At 41.2% G+C, this 19,797-nt stretch overlaps 1 protein-coding gene across 2 annotated transcripts in view; it reads right to left on the bottom strand.

The window, feature by feature from the left end:
- Positions 1–1,208: 1,208 nt before the first annotated feature.
- The window catches only part of SLC1A7 (solute carrier family 1 member 7), a 47,510-nt gene continuing 28,921 nt past the window's right edge, over positions 1,209–19,797 (bottom strand). Inside the window, exons 6-12 of one of the 2 annotated variants that reach the window (XM_027698965.1) lie at positions 18,423–18,522; positions 17,096–17,329; positions 10,026–10,220; positions 6,873–7,007; positions 3,557–3,656; positions 3,419–3,421; positions 1,209–1,504 (exon numbers count right to left, since the gene is read on the bottom strand). In XM_027698965.1, coding sequence (XP_027554766.1) covers positions 1,268–1,504; positions 3,419–3,421; positions 3,557–3,656; positions 6,873–7,007; positions 10,026–10,220; positions 17,096–17,329; positions 18,423–18,522 — 1,004 coding nt within the window. In that variant the 3' untranslated portion in view covers positions 1,209–1,267. The remainder of the gene's footprint in view (positions 1,505–3,418; positions 3,422–3,556; positions 3,657–6,872; positions 7,008–10,025; positions 10,221–17,095; positions 17,330–18,422; positions 18,523–19,797) is intronic. The other variant, XM_027698964.1, reaches the window with a different exon arrangement.

Raw genomic sequence — 19,797 nt, 5'->3', positions numbered from 1 at the left:
AGCTAAATATAGTATGTCAAGTGTATTGGTATGAACTGGTATGTCATCTCTGGATCAAATCCCAACTTTTCAAAAGGTGTCCTCACTTCCACTCTCCATTTTGGCAGAGAAATAAGAAGACACTAATAGTGCAAGTGCGCAGACAGCCTGTTTTTAAATGGCAGGTTTATTAAAAATGTCCTATATCACAAACATTGGAAACATACTCGGCAGATTTTACTGTAACTGAAAGATCCAGTAGATCATGGAAAAGGAGTAACTGTCAGTGTAAATCAACCACTGGATTATGAGAAATAATGAGGCATTTTCCACAGCAAACTCCTCGCCAAACCCCATTGTCACTCAGCATCCTGGGGTTCCAGTTTGAGTTCAGTTGCCCTTAGGACGCAGCACATGGTTCATGAGTTGAGCTTTGAGTTTGTACATATTTACAGTAGAACAGCCTATAGGTTCCAGGAGAGGACACGTTAGCACCAGTGCTTATGGATTAGGGCTCACCTCGCCTCTGCCACTGCATCTGCATGGAACTGACTTTACTGAAGAGTTAGGTTAAAAAAAGGTTCATAAATCTGGCACTTGGAAGGCAAACTGTGCTCTGCAATGACCTAGGAATTCTTTGTGTATCACACTTGAATGCCTGGCTCTGGAGGCTGCCCATCAGAGTTACCTTAATGCCCTTTCTTGCACAAATGCACACTTGGCTTCCCCTCTGCTTGGACTGTTATTTAGTAATAGATGTAACCCCTTGAAACAAGGAAATCGGTGTGATTTTCTTACTGCTGTTCTAAAGCTAAGCACAAACTCTATATTTAGTGAATGTTAGACAAAATTGGTATCTTTAGCAATTTTGGTGAAACATTTTCACATAGCAAAAATTCTACATAAATACAATGTTCATAATTACTGAGATTAACAAAAAAAAAAAGGCTTTGGTTAGAAAATCAAGAAGGGTCAAATAGAAAAAGCTTTTTTAAAAAAAGGAGCCAAAGGAGTCAAATACTCTATTGAAGTCCAATGAGTGCAGAATAAAACAGCAGTCATCCATGAGTTAATTTTTCGCTATTAAAATCTTCCACCTAGAGAAGCCCATGTCTCTTGCAAGCTGTGTGCCTTTCCTGACGTTCACAGCTGGTTTCTTAGCTCCAGTACAAGCAGGGTGGCGATAACTCCACGTATTCCTGTTCAAGGCAAAGAGTCCCTCTTCCAGCTGTGAGGTAGAGATTGGGTATCATGTCACTGGGGTGTGAGATACCACTGAGTGCAGCAGTTACACATTTGTTTCTAGTTCATTTATTTCAATAGTGCAGTGGTCTTTACTGTTGGATTTCTTAGTGTGATTCTCCACAGGAGTTTCTTCTTGCTCCACTTGTACGGGTGTTTGGTGCTGAAACCCTTTCACTGTTTCTGGTCCGCGAGATTCATTCATGGTCTTCACACAGCCATTTCTCTGGTAAGCCACAATCTGATGGATGTTAACAGGCTTAGTTTCACAGATCAGTGGCACCTATGTGAAAAGCATCAAGATCTGGAATACTGCCACTGATTGCTGTATACAACAGGATACAATTTTTACTGGAAAGCCTGTGGGCTGCTTTACATTCACCAGGATTATCTAGAGCCTCCATAGACTTCCAGGACCTGTTTCTCATATACACTAAGGCATCTTTGCAACATCTGCACAAAGTGAAGGTGTCTCTGTGTAAAAGCACAAATTCTGTCATTACCCTAATTTAACTTATGGTAATAACTGCATGCCATTGGTAAAGCAATAGAAGAAGGGCAAATAGAGACTAGAATTTCAGGGCTAAGTTTAAAAGGTACAGACTCTCAGTGCTGAGCTTTGGGCAGTGCTTGCTATTAAGTGCAGTTACTTAGATCAGTAAGTCATTTGTTGTTGCCTTCTGCCTTTTTTCTAACCCAATAAACTAGCACCTGTCTCTGCACTGTTTCAAAAGAAATAAAAAGGATTTTATTAACTGATTCATAAGTTAAATATTGAAGTGTTCTTTAAATCAAACCAGATTCTGATGGGGAAAGTAAGACGTAAATACTGGCAGAGAAGAGAGGTGGGCTTGCAGCTGAGAAAATATGGCCTTTGGGTATTCATTACTAACTGCACAAATTATGCAGCCAAAATGTATGGCAGACCAGCAGTATATTTTAATACAGTTATAGAGCATGATTCAAAGAAAATCTCATCACAGATGACTAAATAATCCCTTAGGAGGGATTTTATATTATTGAAACATCTCTTCTTAAGTTCTGCCTGAGTTCTAAGTACGGTAATGAAATGTCAGAGGCCTGTGCTGTGCAGGAGCTCAGGCTACACTTCTGGCTTTGTAAGGGGTGACATACCTTACCATTAGGCTGTGTGTTTAGGTTTTTTTGCAGCTAGCTGTATGTGTAGCCCATATATTCAGGACTAATCCTGTCATCAGTAATTACTTCAGGAGGACACAGCCTGTCTTTCTATGCACAACTTGAAAGAGGAGGAATTTTAAATGAACATTGCCGGAAGGCATGAGAATGGGATTGAGTAGAATGATTGTAGAATGGGAGAAATAATGATAGAAATAAAACTTTGTTATTTGTCTGGAGTACTATAAATGATGCACAGAAATTAAACACGCTGTGAAAATTAGTCCCGATAAAGAAACTTTCCTGCATGAACTATTCTGTCTTTATGGAAGAAACGTAGTGAGAGTCTGCTATGAGCTGAAATGGTTGGAGATTAGCACCTCCAAACATCATGGGTTCATGGAATTAGGAGTCTCTTTTGTCAAGGATTTGAAGGAGGGCCATGAGAAGGAGTTCCTGTTACAGGTAACGACTGAATGATGCCAAAGAGGAAGGGGAAAATGCATAGGAGTGGAATGAGGTGGGGGCTTCAGAATGCACAGGTATGTGTGGTGTATGAAATAAGGTACAGAGAAGGAAGAACAAAAGGATGTAGTGAGGGACTTGTATTAAGTGTAAAAGGCATGAAGATGCCTGAGAATGAAGTCTAGAATGGAGTAATGTGCTTGTGCTAGTCTGGAAAGAAAATGATTGCAGTGGTGGCTTCAGATGATGCTGACACAGAGGCTGGAAACGCCCAAGGGAGTTGCTTTTGATGTGAGCTTATTGATTATGGATATACACACTCATAGGTACCTTCACCTCCCCCTACACACAAGCAGTCAAGAACATTTGTCACCCTGCTCTGTTACTGGTCACAGTTTTAGGAGAAGGACAATTACTGTCCAGTCAGGACTAGGGTCCTGAGTGGGAGACTGGCAGCTCCAGCACCTTGTGCAATGGCAGGACTGCAGCTGCTTCCCTGCTCCCAGCCCTGGTGTGCCAGGCACAGCTGGCTGGCCAGCCTGGAACTCCAGTGGCTTTTCACATGACCTCATGGAAAAACATCCCTCCACCCCACCTGCTAAGCAGCACGTGCCCAATTCTGTCCTGTCTCTGACATGCCCTTTATAAACTAGATGACCCAAATGTGGGAGCTGGCAGGTTCTTTGCCACAGCCTGGCACATGCTGGCACACCCTGGCTTATGGCATAGTTACCTCATCACCATCCTTGACAAACTCCTTCCGGCAGATGTGGGCCATGATCCCGGCAGCCAGCGCGTCTCCCAGGACATTGATCATTGTTCTGAACCTGTCTCTGGAAAATGGAATGGTCATGGTAAGTTGTTGGCTCTTTGGGTACATTCCTATGCCTTCATCACTGCAGTAATTGTAGCTAAAGCCCAGTTTTGCTGCTTTTATGAGCTAGAAGGTTTAGAGATGGTAGTGAGGAGTTTGGCATGGGGCAGCCTCCAGCTATGATGCAGCTCAGCTGGGTTTTCCAGCCTTTTCTGAGCTCAGTGTGCTGTGCTGCCACACACTTTATTTTGTAACTGAGTTAACTGGAACAGTGATGCCTCCCTACACAGGCCGGCTGATCGGCACTAAAGAGGTGTAACAGAGCAGACCACGACTGCATTTTTGTCTGAGTGTACATGAGAAGGTCCAGTAACACGGCTGATTTGGAGACTGGTGCTGCAAATGTCTTAATTCAATAAAAGTAGAGGTCAGCCAGTACAACCAGTACCTTATATCAGTGATCAAGGTCCCAATCTCAGCAACCAAAATGCTACTTAAGAAGGTTATTGAAGGTTATACCCACAAACCAAGCAGGCACTGACCATATTTAAATCACATTCATTCCTGAAAAAGCTATGGTGGCTTTGGCTCTTATGGTGGCTGTGCAATGGCTCCTAAAGATTCTTCATTTCCAGTTACCTTTTCCAATTTAAATGTGTCTGCTTGACAGTACTTTGTATATATACAGTTTAACTACTTTTCATTTATTCATGTATGGAATTTCTTCCTTTCTTTCTTTACCTTCTGCCCACTGTCTAAAAGATAAATTTATTAAAATTCAGACTGTAAATCCACAAAAGTAAGTGGCTGTCATAGACAAGTGTTAAACTTGGGTCATCCTGGAATCTGTTAGTTAAAACTGATGAGATTTCAATAGACGATACAGCTTTTAAGTCTGAAATATAATCACGTCTTTTCCAAGAAAAACATATACATTTGAAGACTGTGTCATATTAGTAACTTAATTTATAAATGTAGGTTATAAAATGGAGGTTCAGAAATCTCCAGATGTTTGGCTTATTGAAGTCAGTGATGGTCCAATATCAACACTACCCAGATTTCTGATCCTGTATCTTAATATAGAAAAGAATTGAAACTCTGTACTGATTTTTTTTCAGCTGTTTCAGGCAGGTACTTGGTGAATATAAATGTTTATCTAGTTGCCTGCTTAATTATCAGGAAAGTTCCTGCATGAAAGCTTATTTGTGTGTGCAGTTACTCAAGCTGTAGGTGCAACTGCAAGTAACTTCAGCCATAATATTCCACAGCCTACACCAGGACGTGGTTGTTGACTCCAGGACCCAGCCCTACATTTGTTTGTTCAATCCATTTTTCGAATTCCTGCTGTTCCGATTTTGGGTTTTGCCATGAAGAAAATTCCCACAAGAATATGTTAAGCAGGGAAAAATACTGTTACAGCACATATTGATAAATGTTCCTGTTAAACATTGACTTTTTTTCCCTTGGTTAATCATCAAATTGTGATTCTTGGAAAGATATTCCGCGCTGTGAATGTTGGATTGTGCAGAGAGTCAGCCGTGGTGGAGAAGAAGCTGTGTGAGCAGAGCTCGAGAGTTTGCACTCCCTCTTGAGCTCTGCTGAGCATCTTTTCTGCAGACAGGATTTTTCTGAGGAAACAGTGCGCCACACTGAAACTCTTAAGAAAATTAATTGCCTGGCACATTGATGACCAGTTGTATTCCCTGTTCCTGTGTGTGTGGAGCAGTCTGCACTACCTCTGAGTAGAACTACCCTGCACACACTGACATTTCTCTGCTAAGAGCCCAACCTGCTGCTGGGGCATTTCTTTCAGTGCAAACATGTTTGCAGTGGTACTTTGGCTTTAGATGATTTATTAAAGATGCAAAGCTTTTACGTCGTGTTTAATGCATTAGCTGAGAAACATTTTGATTCTTTTCTTCATGTCTCTAAGCACTACCTAGAGCTATGAAGGTCACATACATGTTATGGCTACCTAAAGGAGTTGTAATACCTGCAGTGCATTGTAATGGGTATTTCAGTCTCGTGAGATCATCTAACCAGCCTTCTTTAAGCATTCTTCATACTCCAGTACTTCCAAAACTAATACTGAAAATATTCATCATGTCAACCATGTTGACACTTTGCATCTGCAGGCTCTTGAAACCACCAAGTGCCGAAATACAGAAAAATACTTTTTGTTTGAAAGGTCATCTGCAAAAGACAGAAAATTGGGTCTGTTCCTTGCTCACTTTTTAATACCGTCTGGAACTATAGTCTGAAAAGTTTATTCTCTGTTGTTTTGAAAAGTTGTGTAAGACAAAAAGAAGCATAATTCCCATATATGCTGGAAGACTTACTGGAAAAACAACGAAATGTTGATGTTGCAAGAGCTGGGCAAAAAACTGAGCAATATAGAGGGAAAAGGCTATTGTAATACAGTCTTAAAATATTCATACAACACAAGACTCATGACTCCTATTAATGATAATAATAGTAATATTCTATTACATTTAACAGGAAATAGTTCTTCTCACAGCTCTTCGTACAAAAAATTGGTGGCTAGAAGTTTAATAAAATGGGATATATAACAGAATGGACTTGTAACGCATTTCTACTCAAACCTTCATGTGATCAAAGTCCACTGTATTAAAGGAGATATATTTTATATAGACTAAATAAAAAATAATTTGAAATCAGAAAGAACAGAATTGCATCGGGATCTGTGATAAAAGGAGGACATTATTAGTCCTCTTGCAGTACATGGCAAGTATTACATTCAGGCTGAGTCTGTCATAGTTCCATTGCCTGACTGTCCTTCTAGATAAAAATAACTCTTTTGAGTTTTCCTGGATCTGACTTAAGATAGGTCCTTCGTTCTACTTCATCCTCCCTCCCTGTAAATGTGAAGGTTGATCACTGTCTTCTTCAGGACAATCTCATCTGTGTAAGAAGCTGCTGTGGTGACCTCTTCAGCCTGCTCTGCTTTTAGACCAAATAAACTCCACTTCTTCAGCCCTTCCATGCAGGTCATATTTCCAAGTCTCATCGAGACTCTCTCTCATTTGTCTGTGTCTTTTTCAATATAATGTCCACATCAGCAGGGTATTTAATGAGGCTACATTAACACCATTTCAAACAACATAATCACTTGCTATGCCTTTTATATATATCTGTATTACTACACCCCTGGAGACCCTCTGCCTTTTTAGCCAAGTTGCCACAATGGAAACCTCAAAAGCTGAATGTTACTTACAGTGCCCAGTCCACAGCAATTATCAACGTGATGTCGTCTGTTGGGAGCCCGACCGAGGTGAGAACAATGACCATTGTCACCAGCCCAGCCTGGGGGATGCCTGCAGCACCTATGCTGGCAGCTGTTGCTGTGATACTTTAACAAAGAAAGAAAGGAAGAAGCTTTACCAGTGATGGGTTGCTCTGCAAGAAGCCACATCATGTTCCTACAGGAGCTTTCCCAAACCATACTCCTTCTCACACAAGCCACTGCAAGGAAGTGCCAGTGTGTTGTGGACACAAACCAGGTGAGAGCAAAAACAGGCCAAACTGTCTGCCCAGGGCTAAATTCTCCCTCTCAGCTTTCACAGCCTTGGCACTGGTGGGGCAGTTCTGTTACCTGTTACTGCCAGAGGTGCAGAGCAAAGGGCCCAGCCAGGCTGTGGGTTGTGTCAGCTCCTTGTGGGTTATGGCACCACAGAGCACTGCGTGCCATGAATCTGCCAGCACTGCTCATCTCTGCTTCCCCCTTGGTAGCAGAGCTCCCAGCAGACACCTCTGAGTCACCATGGGCAGTCCCTGTGCCAGGCAAATCCGTGCCTGGCTGAGCCTGGGCCTTTGATGTCAGTCCCTCACAGAGAGGTGAGGCCAAGGGAAAAGAGGCTGGGCCAAGGTGAAGACCTTGCACAGCACATGGCTTTGCGGACTTGGATCTAAATATTCAGCAGGCATGAATGTGACTGTACATCTTCAGCTTCTGGAAAGTATTTTTACTTGACCTTCACACCATTTTTTCATCCAGGCAAGCAGAATTGAATGGGAGACCAGGGCAAGAGTGGACCTGGCAGGCTTAACGTTTTTTTCATAATGTTACTTTTAGGGGAGGGATTTAATTCCTTTTTCCAGGAGCAAAAGTGACTGGATATATTCATTTCTACCAATCCAGCCACTTCCAAGAGCTAGGCCATCCAGCAGAAAGACAAAACCCAAAGGTTGACAGTTGTAAAAGAATGACAGAAAGTGCATACACTGCAAATCCACTGCATTCATCGGTCCAGAATGTCAGAGCTTTTGGCAAGCAGTTCAGTGTCATCACCCTCCTATGGAAAATGAGGGTAACAGTAATTACCCACATGGAAACTGAAACACAGAGAGATCCAGTCTCTTGCTTACAGCTGTACAGTGGACCAGTACAGCAGCATCAGGATTTCTAACTAGAGCCCTTTTCTGCAATGAAAAAAACCCCAAACATTTGCATGTGAGTGTGATGGGCAACAAGAAAGACTTAAAACTACATTTTGAAAAAGTTAACTTGCTTAGCATCCTGATAGCATTGTAACAGAATGTAGGTGGAAAGGAAGGGACACAAGCTCAGTAGCTGAGTAAGAGATAACTATAATGAACATTAAAAGGCTTTTGTTAGTGCTATGAACTGACTGGCTGATCAGAACTGCTGCTGCCTCTTAGGGCAGTTCAGGCCAGAAGGTCTCATGACTTAATTGGGAGCAAACCCAGGAACATTTGTCTAAGATTGTTCCATTCCATTTTTACCTTAATGTAGATGTTTCTTTCTATAATATGCTCAGTTGATGAAAACAGAATCTTTACTCTCTTTCTCTGCTACATCTTTGTTTGCAGAATCAAACTGATAGAAACTGTCAGCCTGGATTTTACAAACTATGAGCAAAGTAGACTGATTTTTTTTCCTAACATTTTTCCCCTCTGGCAAAAATACCCTAGAACTCAGAATATTTGAATTTTAAATCTCGAGGTCCCAAAGTCCTAAGATCTGGGGCAGATTTTGGATTAAGATATTGGAGGTACTGGATCCACTGCCATTTCCTGTTTGCCGCCTTCTTTTGTAAGTGAGTCTTTTTATTTCTTTTCCTTTTCTGGATTTTTCCAATCTTTATTTGTATCTTCATTCCACTGTTTTACCTCTGTCTGGTCCTTGTGTACCAGCACTTAATGTGGGGAGTGAAAATAAGAGATAAAATAGAGTTCTGCTTAGAGAAAACTAGAATTTACCTTCTTTCCATTTACCATCCTCCTCCTCCTCCTCCTTAATTTTTAAAATTACCATTCTTTACTTCAAAGTGTATGTAATGTCTGCTCATGCTCTGGGCCATATTTTGGGATTACATGCTAAAAAAATCTCAAAATTCCAAATCAGAAAAGACTAAATTTTAGCACAGGGGCGTTCCAACAGTTTTCAAAGAGAGCGCGAGCCTGAAGCAAGAGCTCATATGGGTACAATTTGTTTCTTTTTCATCTGGTCTACCCAGATCTTGCCAGGAGCCCATTAGCAAACCTCAGCTGTCACATGGGGTTTGTTTCAGGACTCTCCTCTTCTTGTCATGAAGGTTTTCAGGTCCAGCAGAAGACAGACAAGGCCCAGCAGTGTGAACGGGGCAGCGGTGAGGTCAGTGAGTGGGTAGATAAGCACATCTCAAATATGTTGCACAAGGCTCTGACTATGAGGAATGTTTTTATAATCATTTGTTCCCTGCTGGAAACCTGCAGGTTTCAGGCCCTGAGGGATTCTTTGGCAGTCACTGGAGTTATTCTGGCAGTAATTGTTCAGCTGGATCTTCTAGTCTTTTGGATCCACTACAGACTTTTCAAGGATGGAGTACACAGCCATAGCACTCTCTGCCCACTGAGAGCATGGTTGTTTATGAAGTTTTCTGCTTTAACAAGCAGCAGAGAAGACATTTTAAAAATATCTGAGAGATATGACATATTCATGAAAACCTGCCCTGATAGTAGCATCTGTCCCCCTTCCCTCTTCCCCCTGATCCTCCAAGAGCTTCCTAACAGACTATTCCCCATTATCTGAAATACGACTTCTAGTTTTGCATTTTTTAACCTTTTCCTCTTGTGTAAAGATGCAAATCATGCTTGAAATTGAAAACTTTCCTGAAGTTTAAAATAGTGTTTGAAACAGCAATAACAGTAAAATGTCCCAGTCCTAAAGTGATCAGTTATCACTAAATGAGATAGTTATCCTAGTTATGAGATAACCAAATGAGATGGTTATCCTCCAACAGGAGCACATTTCCTGCTGTCCACGTGCCTGTATTGAACAGGAGCAGAACAATTTCTCTTTGTGCAGTCCCTGAGCTCTGCATTACTTAAAAACAACCATTCTGTGAGGAATGCACCTTTGGATTACCTTATGGTGATGATCTGCCCAAAGTCCAGCTCGTAGTTGTTGACCTGTGCGATGAAGATGGCGGCCACGGCCTCATACAGCGCCGTGCCATCCATGTTGATGGTGGCCCCCACGGGCAGCACGAACCGTGCGATCCTCCTGTCCACGTGGTTGTTCTCCAGCAAGCACTTGAATGTGATAGGCAGGGTGGCTGAGCTGCAGAACACCAAAGAAACACATGCTGATTTATTTTTATTTCTGGGGAATGAATGAGTTGTAGCAAACCTTCTCCAGGCAGGGGGGATTTCACACTGTCTGGGCACTGCTCTGCACTTGTGCTCACTTGCCAGGTAACTCGCTCCTCTGCTTGAGGAAGGATAAAGACAGTTACATCTAAAAAAGGCATAAATGAATATCTAATAGTGCACTTTGCTTCCCCAAAGTTAAAAATATTGTTCTATCTTTCCCTCTTTCAGAAAAAAAGGGACAGAAATCCCACAGAGGCAATGTTGTACACTCAAATGAAAGAAAGACGAACACACTGTGCAGCTTGATAGTAGAATCTCTGAAAATTGTTGTGCACTCATGGATTCTAAAAGTGTTTCCTTCCAGGCCCGCCTCATATGTAAACAATTTCTTATTTCTGCAAGGGGTTAGGCAAAGATCTGATCAACAGCATGCCTGAAAATAAAAGTTACAGACCAAACTTCTGTACTTGGGAATGTAAAATCCCATTTCCTCTCTGGCACAGGTCTGCCCACGTCCCTTGTGTGATCATATAACAACCACATAATTGCAGGTTCTATAATGATGTGTACATATGTAAATGGGATGTATGTGTGTGGAATAGAATGGAATTGTATAAGACTGTTTGACAGGTATTTATTTTACAAAAAGCTTGATCCGTTCAAAACTTTAACCCTGAATTTCATACCCTGAAATCTGATTTTTGTTTTCGTAAACTGAGACAATTAATAAAATATTACATGGTCATAAATTTTCTCATTTTCAATAGGATGCACACATTTTTAAATTGTAACACTTTGATACATGTTCATTTGTATATTTTATAGGTCTTTTTGTAACATTCTGCATTTTACCATGTGGTGTCACATTCACTGTACAATGAGTAATTAAACTGCATTCAAGTGAGTGAGTAATTTTTATGGCACATCAGTTTGTATGGAAAGTAAGTAACACCACTAAAGAAAATATACAAATGCAAGATATTTTCCTTGTTGTGATACCAATTTTAATATACTGCTCAGTCTCTGAGACTATTTAAATACATGTAATACAGCAAACTCCTTCAATATTATTCCAAAGTTACCTCTTTAAAAAGATAGTTATAGGGGAAATGTTGGTATCATGATACTAAGTGTCTTTAATGTCCTGTTCTCATGTGATTTTCATGCCCTGATCCATGAAATAGAGGTGTCTTTCCATTGTTTTGGGCACTTCAGATGGATATGTCACCGTGGGTTGGGATCTTCACATCAGCAATGTGGCTCTGATACCTAATCTTACAATGGCCATTAGCTGTTCTGAATTGAAGATAACACATTTGATCTACAAAGTGTTTCTTAGTCATTACAAATGACCTACAAAGGATTCCAAAAACTCTGAAATCATAACCCCAAGTTTGCAAGAATGTGTAAGAAAAATGTTTCCGTGAGTAGGAGTTGTCATTTGGTATTTGTGCAAGCAATTGTTTGAGGAAAGTAACAGTGCTTGGAAAGGAAAAGAAACTTCCTGCAATAGAAACACAAAAGAAAAAAGATATTTTCATTATGATACCTCTGTTTTCTATAACTTTATAAAGCTTGACTGGTGAATGATTTACTACAAACTGGCAGCCATTGCCTGAAAATCTGGACAAAAGTCTTTCTCTAAGTATGGAAATAAACTGAAAGGGCGAGGAAGCAATGGAAATCTGATTACCTCAAATAACTGGGGTATATTAAACTTTTCCATTCAGGCAGTCCTAATATTTAATCAATATTTAGTTTGAAAAACAAACCCATCAAAGCTTAACCCCATAACCCCCCTAACTGCACATGAGATGTCATTTCTCTCTGGGCATGCCTATGATTTTACACACAGTCTTTTGTGAATGACTGAAATTCTCTGTGTCTTGTTTACCATAAAATAAGAGGATGAAGGTGGAGCTCACAGATAATGTAGAACTGAACACCCTGGTGGAGCTGCAACCAGGAGCAGACCAGGAGCACTTCTAGGTGTTCTAACCATAGGCATGGCCAAGAAATAATTACTTAATTTGCTATTCATTGTCTTCCTTCCCTGCAGCTACTTCAGTTGTGGAGGGTTTCTTGTTTTTAAAGACAGTCTTTCCTCTGCCATTTGGCTTTTTTATAAGAAAACCCTGTCTGATTTCTTTGTGGGACAAAGAGGAGAAAAAGGTAATCTTACAGGGCCTTTCCACCTTGCCCACACTCTGACATACCAGAATATTAAACCTCAGTGTCTGCTTGTTCTGAGAGCTGAGCTGTGAAATGTGCAAATTTTAGCTGATTGACATGTTCCAGTTTGGTTGAGGTGTGACAAAGATTGTGCAAAACAATCCCATAATACCAATGGCACAGACAGCAAAATCTGTATCTGTTTCCATTGTTGTAAACCAAATGTGTGACACTGTTTGTACGAGAATTCAACTTGTAAACTTGTGCTCTATCTCAGAGTCAGGTGTGTCTTCCCTTTGAATTTTGTGCTGGATGAAATCAAATTTCTAGGGCACGTGACAAGGCCAATGGGTTTGCTGTTTGTCAAGTATTATAATAAAGAAGAAAATGGGCAGAATATAAGTGCAGTGATGATGCGAAACATTGTGCAAGATATTGAAAGGAAACAAATTCCCGGGTCATGAACTCTTGTACCTTCCTAGCACAGGCAACTACTACAGAGTTTCACTCAAATTTACGACACTGCATCCTTAGAGCCAGTAAACTGTCTGTCCTGACGACTCCTGCTGAAAGGCTTTCCAGAACTCACTGCTCAGATGAGAAATTCAATTTACAATCTAGTTGTACTCTTCTCAATTTACACTCACTTTGCTTTTATGTGCCTTATGTATTTCTCCTTGCATAATCAGCTGTTACAACACATAATGTTGGAAATCAACTTTGTTCTCTCTCAGCCTGGATTGACCCAATCAGATTTCCAAGTCTTCTCTTAACAGATTGCTGCTTTACATCCCTGATTACCCTTTCAGCACCTGTTTCATCTCAATGAACTTTCCCTGAATACAGGTGACAAAAATGATTTGGAGCATCCCAGGAGAGGTTGTCTTGTTCAATGATGGTTCATTTTTATTTATGTATCATCTGCCACATACCAGAAAAACATATGTCTTATTTAAGACTTTGGCTGTTGGTGACTTACAGGTGGCAGTGAAAAAAAAAAGAGTTCCTACTGCAATTTTTGAGTTATATAAATATATAATTTCAATATTATAAAAAACATTATCAAATTAATACTTTAATTTGCCTCTCCAGTTAAATTAGGTGAAGTTTGTTTTCTTGAAAGCTATTTTATTTATTGATATTTATTTAGTGTTAAACAGTGGAGCAGTAACATCAAAGCCTGACATTTAACATTTATTAGGAGGAAAAAGTGCACTCTGAAGTGCTGATCTTAATCTGTTAAGTCTTTTAAAAACTGTCCTAAAGCTTTCAGCTGAGAGGTATCTTTTCCCAGCACTAACTCCAACAATTAAAAATACATTTTCAGAGTCTTATCTCAATTTTGGGATAAAATGCTGCAGCTGCAGAGACTGAGTATAAGCTAATGCTGGATCAGGCCAAGCTCTTACTAGTGTGAGCCACAAAGACAGCTAGTCACTGTGGAAGAGCAGCTGTTCAGCTGCTCTGTTTATCTTATCATTCAAATGCATTTTGGTATTTGCTCCAAAAAATCAACAAACTGATCTCATCTCCCGTTTCTAAATCTGCCTTCAATTTACACTCTGCAATAGCCAAGATCTCAGCGTTTCATAAGCAGCAAACCCCTTGAAAAAGTCGTGGTTTATAACTTGTCTTCAGAGAAGATGAAAATTGCTTCTTTTGATGGGATGTGCCACTGAAAAGATGCTGCTTTAATTCATTAATGGTACGGAGAGATGACCTAGAAAAACAAAATTCCCTCTTGCCATTGGAACGAGGAAAGCTAAAATCAAGAATTTTGCCTTTAGGCCAGATATTGCTTTTTGAGAGTGCTAAGTGGTGACAAGATCAGGGGGATGTGGGGGGACAAAAGCAGTAAGTGAAAAATCCCCAACTGTGCAGCCTGAACCCCCCAGGGCAGGGCAGGGTGGGCAGTGGCAGCAGGTGCTGCACTCCCCTCACTGAAGCAGTGAAGACAAACCAGGAAAATTGGGAGAAATATAAGGAGACTGAGAATGGGGTACAGAACCTTTCACTAAGGGACGTGAGTTGAAATGTTGTTCAGATTCAGTAAAATCATTGCCATGAGGTGGCTGCTTACAGGCTTTCAGCTTCCCCTGGGTTACATTCTTGGGTTTTGTAAATGGGATTGTTTTTGCTGCTTGTAGTTTGATTTTTAGCTTTGAAAATAAGCTTTCCACAGGTGAAACGAGTATCAGCCCACTGATCTGGGGTTTTCTATCTTTAGATGTAGGCATCAACTGACACAGAATTATCTCCAAGAAACACATCAGTATTCTTAAAACCAGCTCTTTGTTCTCCTCCAGGATGATCTGAAAATCCAATACCCACATGATGAGTGTTATATAATGCCCCTGTGGCAAGTCTGATTTAACCAAACACACATGTGCTGACTGTCAGGAGAAGCAGCTCTCCTGTCCAGCCCCAATTATTTGTGCATGTTCTTTTGGCAGCAGCTCAGTTATGTGCAGTATCCATTCCTTTCAGAGCAACCAAGGTGAAAAGTTCAGCTCTCTCTAGACAAGGCACTGCTATTTGAGCAGGAAAACATTAGAAACCATGTTGGGCCTGTGTTGGATTTGCAAAATATACACACTCTTAAGAAGGGACAGACAGAGCTAAATCCATCAAACATGTCCAAGCCTCAAATTCGTATGTACAGAGCCTTTCCTCAGGATTCACCTTAACTTTAGTAGTACATTAACTCCTGTCAATAAAGATACTAAATCTGGTAGCAAGTCCTGCTGGAGGTTCTTGACAGGCTGAGCTGCCAGCTGGTGCCAGAGCTCTGTTCCCAAACTACACCCTCTCTGGGCCTATAAATATGTCATTATTCCTTACACTGCTGTCTCTAAGCCCTTGATGTCCCTGGAGCTGTCAGAGCTCAGGGAAAGTCAAAGCCAGCACAGGTTTAGGAGAAATCTGGACTCCCCATGTGTTCCCTGCTGTCAGTGGACACTCTCATGTCAGCTTGGGATAAGGAAATGGGGCTGAAAAAACCTTCAAGTATTGGTTTACCTTGAAGAGGCTCAGCAGAGACAGACACCTCTCTCATCAGTTCTGTAGGCTGAGATTTTGGCTTTATAGCTGTGCCTGATCAGCCTGTCTACCTCTCCTTCCCATGATGGCTTTTGGGGCTCCTTCCTAGGAGTCCAGCTCTCCCAAGGAAGAGCTGAGTTCTAAGATGAACCACAAGCATCCTACAAGTTGCCTGCAAGTTAAACTGTGCAGTGACAGTCCCTGTGATGTGCAGATCTGTGAAAAGAGCTTGCTCACATTTTATAAGTCTTATTAAACCCTCCTTGTTAAAAGTACCCATACTCATGAAAAAGTTGGATATTTTTGTTGCTTTTTAACAGAAAAGGAGAAGGAAAGGACAAATTCTTCTATGGATGCTAAAGATAAAACAAGAACAAAAATTTCCTCTTTTCTTTTTTTCCTAAAAAGAGAAATATTCAGGTTAGATTTTTAGGAAAAGTTATCTCTTTCTAGACAAAAAAAAAAAAGAGAGAGAGAGTGAATGGAATAACACAGCTTAAAAAAGCTGAGTTGTCAGCAATAGAGTTCTTCAGAAACAGAATTCCTAGAGGAGCAGGGCAGATAGTCAAGTGTGTCAAATGTGAGCCTGATGAGCCTTTTCCAACACTAACATCTTGGAGTGCAAAATTAGCATCCTACTTGAATCTGGGCATGTGACAATATCCCAAGCTACAAACTTTTTATGTTCTAATAAAAAAGCTTCCTTTAATTATTTAAGCCTAATTGGAGTTTAAACATCACCCAGCATGTAATTTTCCTTGATTTTGTATTTCACAGTATGTTGCTCTTTATAGGTCATTTTGGAGCAAACTGTTATATATGCAACACCTTGTAAAATGTAACACATTGGAAAGCCAATACCTTCTGTAGTGAAATAATAACTCCTTCCTCTCCTTTCTTTTAATCTTATACATTCCTCCTGGCACAGATGCCCTGAAACCGTGTTGTCGTATCAGCTACACAGAAATGCTATTTTGTTATTCCTGTCTCCACTCCATGCAAGGCAATTCCAGCCCTTTCAACCACATCTCATGCACCAGTTAATCCCTGTTGGGAGTCACTTTTCAAAAGCTGTTTCCCATTTTCATTGTACCTTTGTTCAGCTACAATTAAAACTCATTGTACATCCTCCCTAAAAGGGATGCAAAAAATACTATTCCTTGAGCAGAATAGCTGAATACTTTTCCAGTGCTGGACAATAGCTTGCAACCACAGTCTTTTCTTAATGTACCAAGAAACAAAGACTAAGATGAGTAGAAAGGGTAAAATGTTTCCACATGACTGAAAGAGGAGATTCCCAGCTAATACCAAAAATGCAGTCTGGACAAACTGTGTGTCCCTCATATATATTAACTTTGTATATATATTTTTTAATGGAAAAAAATCTTATTTCCTTTTAAGTCCTCTAAGAAAACACATTTTTGTCCAGTATTTTTTAAACCAAGGGAAAACTGCGACAAACATTATTGTCAAATGGCTGCCACAGAACTTCCAAATGTTGAGAGATGTGTTTTTAAAAATTATAGCAGTGAATCGGACCATTGCTCCGATACAGGTGTATCTGCTCCACTACAGGGATGCTGTTCCCAATAGCAAATATGTCATTTCATCTGTCTAGAAACTCTACAATACCTGGAGGATGTGGCCAGAGCAATGAGCAAGGCTTGAAGAATCCCTCTGATGAAGACAATGGGATTCTTCTTGGTGATGAAGAAGTACATCATTGGCAGAATAAAGAGCCCGTGCACCACCAGGCCACACACCACTGTGATGGCATAGAAACCCAGCTTCTTCCCAATGGCTGAGGGGTCATCCATTTCTAGGATTTTGCCAGCAATTAGGAACACAATTCCAAAGGGAAAATACCTGAGCAAAAAGAAAGTCATTATTAGGAGGCAGCTCCCTCCTATCAAACACTATGAGCTGGGAAATCCCTCCTGGAGCAGAGCTCACAGCAGCCTGTCTGGGTTCTGTTGTTTTGTCAGACTAAGCCCCTCTTTCACACGTGAGGAGTGTGACCAAAGCACAGCTGAGGTTGTGATGCTGGTCAGGAACCACTTGGAAATGTTTTGGTTCAGAAGGCAGCTCTAACTTCTTAGCTTAAGGCTCGTAAGCTACTGGGAAGGAAGGGAATGAATCCTAAGCTCTGCTCATAATAACTGTTCATGGTTATTGGAAGCTGTTAAGTAAATGTTTATGTTGCCTTTGGAAGACAGAGGAGAAACACCAACATACATTAGACATGCTCTTGGACTGCCTGGGAGTTTGATTTGGGGCAGATAAATAGGCAGAAGAATAGTTTCTGAACCCCCTCTGGACAGGTGTTCTGTGAAAACTTATGTTTCTGTGCACAGCTACATACAAAGCCATGGGTGCCAAAAGAGCTTGAGATTAAAAGGTAGCTGGAAACAAAGGCTGAGTGCTGGCAGTGGTTCCCCCCCATGTCAGGTTAGGGCACACTGGGGGACCTTCTGAAGGGTGGGGAAGGTGCTGAGCTGATAGTTTGTGTTGTTGGCAGTCACCTGCTGTTCCTCTGATCTTTGGGACAGGTGGGTTGGCAGGTCTGGCTGGGTCTACAGCAGTGCTGTAAGGAATGGAGATACCAGCTGGAGCATCCCCTCGTGCTTCTCCCTTGTGTGGGCTGGGTGTACTATAATCCCTCTTGGCATGCCCAAGGATTGGCAGTGCCCTTAGGGCATACAGCACACCCCCACCCAGCTATGCCATATTTCATTGTTTGGGAGTAACATAGAGGGTGCCCCTCTCAAAATGACAGTACAAGCCAGGCACAGGATGTGTGTGCATCTTCAGATGCTGAGGTTCTGCAAAACTAAGGATCATTCACCCTCATTTATTTCCCTGGAAATAAGTTTGTGAAATTTCTGTACATTCTCTTCTGTTGACATTTTCTTACTCTTTAAAAAAAAATTCTGATTTTCTTACAAAAACAGTTACTTACCAAACAGCAACTGCCACAATCTTCATGACAGATTCGTTCAAACACTGGCAAAAGCTGACCAAAGGAACTCCACTGTTCCCCATTCTCCCCAACATTATACCTGCAGTCAAAAGCATCAAGGTTCAGTTTCTCAGGTGCCTTCACACAAAGCCCCAGTGCTTTCCCCCTGAAAAACATTTTCTAGGGAAGGATCTGTCTCTGCCTCACCCCTGTGTGCTGTGTACAACCTGGCAGCACCCATGGGACACCTGGGAGGCAAAGCCAGGCTTTGAGGTTTGCTCTGGTAATGGAGTTAATAATGAAGTCTCCATCTTATTTTTAGTAGTTGTCTGTCTGCATAATTACAACCAACCCTCATAATCAGTCAGGCTTTGCAAATTTAGGGGAGGTAAGGAAATGCAAATTTATGAGAAGAAAAGCCAAGTTGCTATAAAGACTAACCAGTAAAGAAGAAAGCAAGTAAATCTCCTTCATGTGTGCCCAGTGCTCAGAAAGGAAATGAACAGAGCTCTGGGATGTGTCATCTAACCATGTATTCTCCAGACAGTGGTAGTTTCCATTAATGCATATAAATAGATGACATTTTCCTAAAGTTAATTATCTGCCATCCCTCCCTGAAAGGATTATAAGTGATGGAGTTAATTGCTCAAGGAAGCACTTCAAAACCGAGCTGCACCCTGCGAGGCAGCCTTTGAAGGAGCTGTGTGGGGACACAGGGGGCTGGGAGGGGGGTGTTGCTGCCACTTGCTCCGGATGTGCCGTGTCCCTGCTTTGAGCAGGAGCCTGGGCTCTGGCCCGTGGAGCCCACAGCTGCACTTGGGAACCACGGCTCACGTCCAGGGCAATTCCCTGCTGGGGCAGGGAGGGAGGCTGTCAGCTGGCTTGTCCAGGGATTTCACAATAACAGTGCATTCAAGATGTTTGTAAGCCTGTTAATATTCATCTAAGCTGAAAAGTTTAGGTCAGAAAACAACACTCTTTCATTAGGCATGTTGCTCATATTGTAATAGGACATTAAATATAGTTCAGCTCTTCTAGTTGATAGACTCTTATCTTCTAAATCTCTATAATGCCAAAAAAAAAGAAATGTCTTCTTTTTAATTTTACAGGAATGACTGTGATTTGCTCTTTAAAACACTATCCTACCTAGGCATGTGGGTATGGGGGGACAGAGAAGTGGGAAGGACTGAGGCCTCCTGTCTGCAGCACTGATGTCCCAGGGTACTTTTCAGTGCAAACATTTTCCTTGTAATGAATCAATAATATGTGCTCCATCAAGACAAAAAGATCAGATGTCTCAGTGCTTAGCTACTGTCATCATCTCTGCTGAGTCAGCATCAGGGCTTTACACTCTGCCTGTCATTTTAATGCGTGC

Source organism: Neopelma chrysocephalum, unplaced genomic scaffold (genome assembly GCF_003984885.1).
Source record: "Neopelma chrysocephalum unplaced genomic scaffold, ASM398488v2 Primary Assembly neopelma1_135, whole genome shotgun sequence".
NCBI classification, from domain to species: Eukaryota; Metazoa; Chordata; class Aves; order Passeriformes; family Pipridae; genus Neopelma; species Neopelma chrysocephalum.
The sequence above is the reverse complement of the archived record's forward strand: the minus strand, read 5'-3'. Positions and strand labels throughout refer to the sequence as shown.